Source organism: Cyprinodon variegatus, unplaced genomic scaffold (assembly GCF_000732505.1).
Source record: "Cyprinodon variegatus isolate N-32 unplaced genomic scaffold, C_variegatus-1.0 Scaffold1469, whole genome shotgun sequence".
Lineage (NCBI taxonomy): Eukaryota > Metazoa > Chordata > Actinopteri > Cyprinodontiformes > Cyprinodontidae > Cyprinodon > Cyprinodon variegatus.
In genome coordinates this window covers 34,250-42,661 of record NW_015151922.1, presented here as the reverse complement: position 1 = coordinate 42,661, position 8,412 = coordinate 34,250, and the positions used below count along the sequence as shown (strand labels likewise).

General features: G+C 37.7%; 1 protein-coding gene across 1 annotated transcript in view; it reads left to right on the top strand.

Moving 5' to 3' along the window:
• The first annotated feature begins 1,445 nt into the window (after positions 1-1,445).
• igsf5 (immunoglobulin superfamily member 5) overlaps positions 1,446-8,412 on the top strand; it is a 30,296-nt gene continuing 23,329 nt past the window's right edge. The window contains exons 1-3 of the mRNA XM_015403223.1: positions 1,446-1,548; positions 4,873-4,955; positions 7,150-7,464. Coding sequence (XP_015258709.1) covers positions 4,907-4,955; positions 7,150-7,464 — 364 coding nt within the window. The 5' untranslated portion in view covers positions 1,446-1,548; positions 4,873-4,906. The remainder of the gene's footprint in view (positions 1,549-4,872; positions 4,956-7,149; positions 7,465-8,412) is intronic.

Here is an 8,412-nt window from a genome sequence, read left to right as displayed (position 1 = left end):
AAAAAAAAAAAAAAAAAAAAAAAAAAAAAAAAAAAACAAACTTGGCATTCCTTAAGGGGCCAACTTAGGTCGCCTCTATTTACCATATATATGCTCCTCCCCTAATATAGACCTAATTAAACAACATAAGTTGCCATAACTATGCAGACAACACACAGCTTTACATTAGAATGTCAGTAACTACAGTATCAACCCATAATAGGGCTGGGTAAAGGCAAAGAGGAAAACAATGCATGGATGTGCAAAACCTTTCTTTAGCTGGTTCAGAGTGAAAATAAAGGATTGATGAAAATAAAGTAATGATGGACTCAGAGCAGAATCTCCAGAGGGAGATAAAGACTGCAACACAGCTGGACTGTCACCTAAAGAACATCCCCAGGATTGAAAGAGTGATATCTCAGCAGGACCTTGAAAAAATGAATTATGTCTTCATATTTAGTAGAATTGATACTACAGTATCGTCACATGTCTGCCTAAAAAATTGATCAGCCAACTGTAGCTGATCCTGATTACTGCTGCAGGCGTCCTCACTAAAACTAAGAAACTGGAGCACATCACCTCAGGGCTAAAATCATTGCACTGACTCCCTGTATCTCAGAGAATAGACTTCTGTTAGTCTAATAACCCCTTTGTGTTGTTATCACATAAATCTCTGAACAATATATTCCTAAATAACTTAAATATTTGGACAAAACACATTTACGAAAAATATAATGAACATTATAAAACAGTTTTTGGTGAAACTCTTCCTGTTCCAAATAACAATTTCACATATATAGTTATATTTCATTGCATCTCATCTCCTTTCTTCCATCTGATTCTCATTTCTCTAACAACACTTTGTTGTAAATGCTTTTATTTTTCGACATTTATCTTTTAAAGTTGTTTTTTTTTTTCTTTTAGCTTTTTTAGACTTTCTAGACAACATCATAAATCTATAAAGATTTACAATATTCACTTCATTAAGTATTAAATGGGAGCGTTAATATTAATGGGGCCTTGGCAATATCTGGCATGTTTCAATTTGCATAATCCACCACTGTTACAGACGCTTTAACACAATTTAACAATATTTAACACAAGCTGTAACTAAAAAAGAAAAAAAAATCCAGTATTATCAGTGCATATTGTTTGCAGTTTATCTGTGTGTGTGGCCAAGTATCTGTTACCTTGTGGGTGCAGTGCAAGGCCAAATTCCCAGGAATATGCTGCTTTGTTGGGACATAAATGACATTTTGGAAAGAGGAACATTTTTATTCATTAGGTTTAGGACTACGGTGTGGATTGAGTTTAAGGTTGGTAATAGATGGGTTTCGAGTAAATCCAAAGAGATAAAGGTGAAATGAATGCAAGTCAATACAAAGTCCCCATAAGGATAGCAGGATATAACGCTTGTGTGTGTGAATCATGGGGCAAAGTTTCCTGAGCTCTTTAATGTTTAACAGAACAGTTCTGGATGACATCACTGTATACCCGGTGCAAGGAGAGAAATGGTATGGCTGAAATGCTTCCTCTTAGTGTGTTTATCCACAGGAACACCAGACTGAGGTAAGAAAAATGAAGGGATCTTATTTTATGGGTGTTTATTGCACGTTTATGATAACTTAACAGTAGAAATCAAGCTTTCTGCCCTGTGGGAAATAACCTAGAAACACTGACGGTGCAAAGGATCGCTGTAGATGCTCTATGCTACCATTCTAGGTGATTGGAGTATTTTTCATTGTGTTAAAACTGTGACTTGTATTTTTATGCAAATGTAAGGTTTACAGTTTTGTTCACCAATGTTCTTAACGGTGCACAGCATTGGGGAGTATTTAGACAGGAAATTACTATTTGATTTCACGGGTTATCAGCAGGCAAAGAAGAGGGAAAACATCAGAGGAAAGTGCAGGACAGGTTTTACATCATTTGTACTCCTACTTTCCAGATTAATGCAAAATGTGATGTTTTTCAGAATAATGTGCATCGATAGTTCATTATGTTAGGAACCAAGATAATATGGTAGATATTTTTATGAAATAGGTAGAAACCTTTTTAAAGGTTTATAGTGAGTAGTTTTTTTTTGTAATTTAACATAAAATCAGTTCAGTCAATGTACGTATATAGATATATAGAACCTGTTTAGGAATACGGTGTTGTCAAAGTTATAATCTTGTAAATTCTCAGTCAATCAATTCATGTGAAATCCGATTTAAACTTAGAAATATTTAGCCATGAGCTAATCTTCTATCAAAAATCAAGTCAGATCAATAGCCAGCCAGTTTCCCTTGATATTGACCAATCAGCACATGGGGCATTAGATATTATTGGCTGATGTTTAACTGGTGCAGCCCTGTTTGGTTGTGTGCATTGACTTCATCTGCTATCTGCAGAAATCCTCACAGCTTAACCTTTTGTATTTATATCAGTCGTGCTTTTGGAGTGTTCTTTATTTCATATTTACTCTGTGAAAATGGAAAGCCTAGGTGTGTTGCAAAGTTGTTAGGAGTTAATGCAGTAGAACTGGTGAACTGTACTCACGACTAACTTTAATTTAAATAAGAATCAACCATTCACCATAAAGGCAGAGATACTGTAACATTAATGAATATTACCCTGGAATGTCACATTGCCACGGTCATGGATTTTATTAAAATTAAAGTAATGTAATCTAAAGAAAGCTTAAACCAAATGTTATAGAAATGTCAAACTCAAGCAGTGTTCCTTACAAAATAAATCTCATAATAATGCTGTTTTAAGTCTGAAGCAGGAAATCCCAGCTAAAAAAGTCGCAAGGAGTCTGACTGCTGACAGATAGAGCTTAAACTACATTCCTAAAGAGGTTGTTATGGTTAAAGGGGAACAACCAACTCTGAGCAAAAGGCAGAAAAGGTTCAAGTTAATTATAAGTAGCCACATAGTAGATGATATAAAAGAGGATGAAGATTATTGGATGGAATGATGGAATGATGGATGGATGGATGGATTAATGAATTAACGGTTGGATAGATTGATCGAGGGATGGATGAATTCATGGATGAATGGGTGGATGGAGGGATAAATGAATGAATGAATGAATGGACGGATGGATAGAGGGATAGGTGGATGGATGGATGGATGAATGAATGGATGGATAGATTAATCGAGGGATGGATCGATGCATGGGTGGATTGAGGGATGGATGGATAAATTAATTGGATGAATGTATTAATCGAGGGATGGATGGATGCATGGATGGATGTATTGATGAATGAGTTGAGGGATGGATTGATCAAGGGATGGAGGGATGTATGGATGGAGGAATGGGTGGATGTATGGATGGATCGAGGGATGGAGGGATGAATAGATAAATTGAGGGATGGATTGATCGAGGGATGGATAGATGGGTGGATTAATGAATGGATGGATGAATGGATGGATGGATGGATGGATGGATGGATGGAGGTATGGATGGATGGGTGGATGGATGGATGGATGGATGGATGGAGGTATGTATGTATGTATGTATGGATGGATGGATGGATGGATGGATGGATGGATGGATGGATGGATGGAGATATGGATGGAGGGATGGATGGAGGTATGTATGTATGTATGGATGGATGGATGGATGGATGGATGGATGGATGGATGGATGGATGGATGGATGGATGGATGGATGGATGGAGGTATGGAGGTATGGATGGATGGATGGAGGTATGGATGGATGGATGGAGGTATGGATGGGCAGAGGAGTGGATGAATGGATGTGNATGGAGGTATGGATGGGCAGAGGAGTGGATGAATGGATGTGTTTTAAAGTAAAAATGAAATCTATTTCACATACAAAATGTATAAAAGTTAGATGTTTTTAAAAGGAATACATGCTTAAAAAACCCCTAAATGTTTTATGCAAAGGGAAGCATGAATTTTTGAATCCAAAAATGTTCCTGCAGTAAAACCCTATGGATATTTTAGCTAAATCTTTTCTTCTCTGCTACCTTCTGGCCCTTTGGTTAAGTGTTTTTTGAAGATTAGAGCTGGATCTTAAGGGGTCCAGTGTAATTTTGTTTCTCTGATAAAATGAGTCGATATTTTTAGGGGCTGTAATGTTGCTGCTGGTCCCTGAAGGTGTTTTGTGTATAAGAGCCCTAAGGCCTCTTTTTTGCAAAGAGCTCTGCTGGTGCAGATTAGAAAAAAAAATGTTGGAGTGTGAAGCAGCTGTTTATTGTTTTAAAATTTTTTGTGTGACTTTGCCAAACTCAGCTACTGTAGAGGCATTATGCAAATGTGCTTCATGCAGATATAAACAAGTAAGGCAAGAATAGTCTGGACTGTCGAGCAGGCATTCAGGCATTGGGATATCTTTAACTTTAGAACAAAAGAAAAGAATACATGCATACATAAATACAAATAATCCCCATAAGTTTTTATTGGGAAAAAATAAACTCGATCCGCTGGATGTTTTGTGATTTTTACTTCCTCTTTTCACCTCAGAAAAAATCAACTTTATTACAGATTTTGACATAAGTTGATGTAGAGGATGTAGAAGCAGATTTGTGGGGAATTTAATGGCTACAACCTATAAGGTCATAAAATTGTCATGGTGCTTTAAAAAAAGTAATTATCCCAAAATATCTTAAAAACAATCTGAGTAAAAGCAAAGAGCAGTTTCAAATAATGTATAATTATTAATTAAAAAATATGCCAACAATAAAATAAATATAAAAAAATTGATAAGACCTAACCAAGGCTGATTACTGCATAGAAGAATCAAACAACCAGGTACTTTCATGCAACTTGAAGTAGGCCCAAAGATTAAAAAAATAAATGCTTCTTGGCCCTCTGTAAAACAAAATCTGATGAAAAATATGTGGTGAGTATAAAATGTTGACTTTTTTTTTCTTTTTGTAGGATGGCCTGTAAATAAAAAGCTGACTTTTCAAACATGGATATTCTTCCTCTTTTAGTGCTGCTTCTTTCATGCCAGAGTGAAGGTGAGAGTTCAGCAAATATTTTCTCTTGTTTTCCAAGGAAATCTGTTACAGGCTCCTTTTAACGAAATTTCAACAAGCTTAAAAAAGTTTATCCAGAGTTTAATCACTAAATTGCATTTCATAAATAAACCGATTCTAACTACCTGGTTCCGCTAATTAATGTCCAAACACTTTACTAATACTTTAACATCATGGCATTCATCATTTGGTGGGACAATAAGATTGCTTAATTCCTGGTAACTTCATTCTGTGACTTACATATTGATTAATTTGGCTAATATTTTATTTAAGTTTGCTTCCTTATTAATTCATTTCACCTTAATATAATCTGTAAGTCTGGTGTTTTTTGTGAATGCGTTTTTGCCACATCCAAAATACCTCACTGTGGGACAATAGAGTTGTTTCCGTTCTATTCTAATTCGGCTAAATAATATCTTAGAAAATTGAACATACTCTCATTTAATGCATGAAAAATCCACAATGGTCATAGAAATGATTTGAAACTGATAAAAATGATAATAGATAAAATTTATGAAAGTTAACGAATATAAGTCAGACCTTGCTTTTCATACATGCCTCAACAGAATGCTTTAAAAAATAAACTCATTAAAGAGGGCTGTACAAAATGGATGTAACCCTTAACTTAATATTTAGTTGCACAAGGCTTGGATACCCAAGGCTAAAGAGGATAAACCGGACCTGTCCTTCAAAACGGGTAAAAAGAAGGCTGCGTTTGTGGGCTGCATAATGAGGAGCCCTCCAGTCTGAACAGGCCACAACGCTGCGCTGTTTTGTAATTGGGCGACAAATCTCGCTGCCCGAGGACACAGCCACAGGATCAGAACACACCAACAGTCTCTTAGGGAAATTTAATCACATTGACTTCCATCTTTATAATGAACGGGGAAAGTGAGAAGTGACGTATGCCGTAAACCAGTCTACACATTTGTAGTTGTTTTGTATGGCAGGGTTACTCCTGCACAAAGTTGCCTAGTGTAGGTGAAAGCGATACAGACTCCCTTAGACCATGACAGAGGTGTCATTCAACTGGTTGTAAGTCGACCTATAATCACAAATATTATGAAAATATTTCAGGAAGTTTAAAAAAGTGACTTAGTGTTGGCTTAATCTCTTTATTGATTGTTTTTTAGTTGAGCTCCTTGGACATGTCTAAGAAGGCTGACAACTATGTCATTGTTCCCAAATATCTGGATAATTTTTAGCTGTACTCACGGAAGAGGGTCTTATAGCCTTTACCTTTAACACCCTTGTCTATATTTTCCTTTCTCACCTCCTGAGACAACTCTTTCCTTCTCTTTCTCTGGTCCATGTTGAGTGTGGTACACACCATGATGCTAATTAGTGGACACAGCTTGATTCAAAATGTCTCCTTGGTCCCATTGTTTTAATTTTTTCTAGGGATTAAAGCGCTTTTGTGCAGGCCTGTTTTATTATTTTATTTTTCTAAATCATTCTATTAAAGATTGATTTAGAAATCAATTGGCTTCTCATATTCAAGTTATTAAATGTGACCATTGTGTGTTTTACTTTTATTAAACAACAGTTACCAACAATTTTGTTTACATGTGAACATTCAAAGATGGTTCTTAAGTGAAAAAAGCAGCCCTTTAGACTACTGCAAAAGTAATGGACCTTTTAATGATGGAGCGAAAACTGTAAATTCAACGCCCATTATTCCAACATACATTCACTACTCAGTGCAGGAGTGCTTTAAAAGCAACATGCATAAATACCCCTGATGTGACTCAATTATTGACTTAGCAGCACATGAGACAAGGTAGAAATAATCAAATGCTCCAATAATAAAAAGGCTTTAATCACTTTTTCAAAAACCAAACAAACTAAAAATCACTTTATGCTGATTCAGGTGTGACTGAATCAGTAAAAAGTGTCATTTATGCTAACTTAAACAAACCCAAATATTACTTTGTGCCCTCTTGGTGAAATTAAATGGCACAAAGATTCATAAAGTTGCTAATCTGCCTTTTAATGATGGATCAAAGTGATGTTTGAGGAGTAAATAAAAAGCATATAATAGTATTGAAAGTTTACAATTCTTACCAATTGCTTTGTAGAATATTACACCCTTTCAGTATTCTTTGTTAAATATGCTTGTTGAATATAGAATGCATATTAAAGTGATATATGTTGCTCTGGAATATGTCTTTATCAGTAAGAACACAGATGACTCTGACCCCTGCAAGCCTCACGGTCGTCCGAGGAGATGAGGCCAAATTCACTTGCAGCACCTCCAACACTCTATGGACTGTCATGGTGTGGCTTCTAGGGGATAGACCAGTACTAACTATCTCCAAGCAGAACGGAGTTTTGCCTTCTGTCAACCCAAACGTGACGGCTGTGAAATGCTCCAGCTCAAAAACAGACTGCTGGGAGTTTATACTGAAGAGGACAGAGAGGGACAGCCAAGGACAAGTTGTGTGTGATTTGCAACAGATTGATAAAAGGACAGCAGCGCTGTTCTTACAAGGTAGGTACATTCATCCTGTTTAAATCTAAGCTTAGCCACAGTTCAAAAGTTTCTGCGACCTCTTGACAGGGTTTCTCCCGATTTGTCCTGCCTTCAGCTTCGTAAAGCTTCCCATGCCACCACCACCATGTTCAACTATGAGGATGGTGTGTTTAAAGGCACACTATGCAACATTTTTCAGTTAATTAATGTGTTCCATAACGTTTTGGATGATTAAATGAGTCATTTCAGGTTGAACAAAGGTATTCTCGGCCGCCCTGGTGGTCTGTGGGGGAAATACTGCACTTGCAATTGCAGGAGCACCGACCCGCACCCACAGGCTCAGAAGTCTCACGAGAGTCAGTCTTGCTTTACGGCGAGAACTGCTACACCCCCCAGTTAAAAGCATTCTCGTTGCTAGCACAGTGGCGATCTTTGTGCAGTTATGCTACGTTCACGCAGCAAAAGCCTCTGGCCGGGTCACCTCCTCGCGGTTCACCGCGGCAGCTGGTAGGTGTTTTTCATCTAAATAATCCAAAATGCATATTCTGCCGGCAGATTTCTGCATTTTAAGTTAATTTAGGCGTCAATAAACTGTTTAAGAGGAGAGATCATAGCCTCTGATCATCAGCGCTGTGTCTCTCTCCCTGCGTCAGATGATTAAACGCGCCTTTCAGCTGCTCAGACGCGCTGCACCTGCTGCTCAAAACGCGCCGCGGGACCTTTTGCTGCGCCTTGACACGCGTCAACCATTGACTTTGCATGTAAACTCGCTGCTTCTGTCGCGCCAGCTGCGGTGTGAACGCAGCATTAGTCATTTGTTGCGTTCGCCTGTCTGCTAAGCTCAAAACAACCGCGCCTGGCTTGACGGAGAAACCAGGAGAACAGCTGTGCATATTTACGACAGTGCACTTTTACTTTCGCCCTCTGGGGGGAGCCTCGCTGGAAAATCAACACCGGTTGCATAGT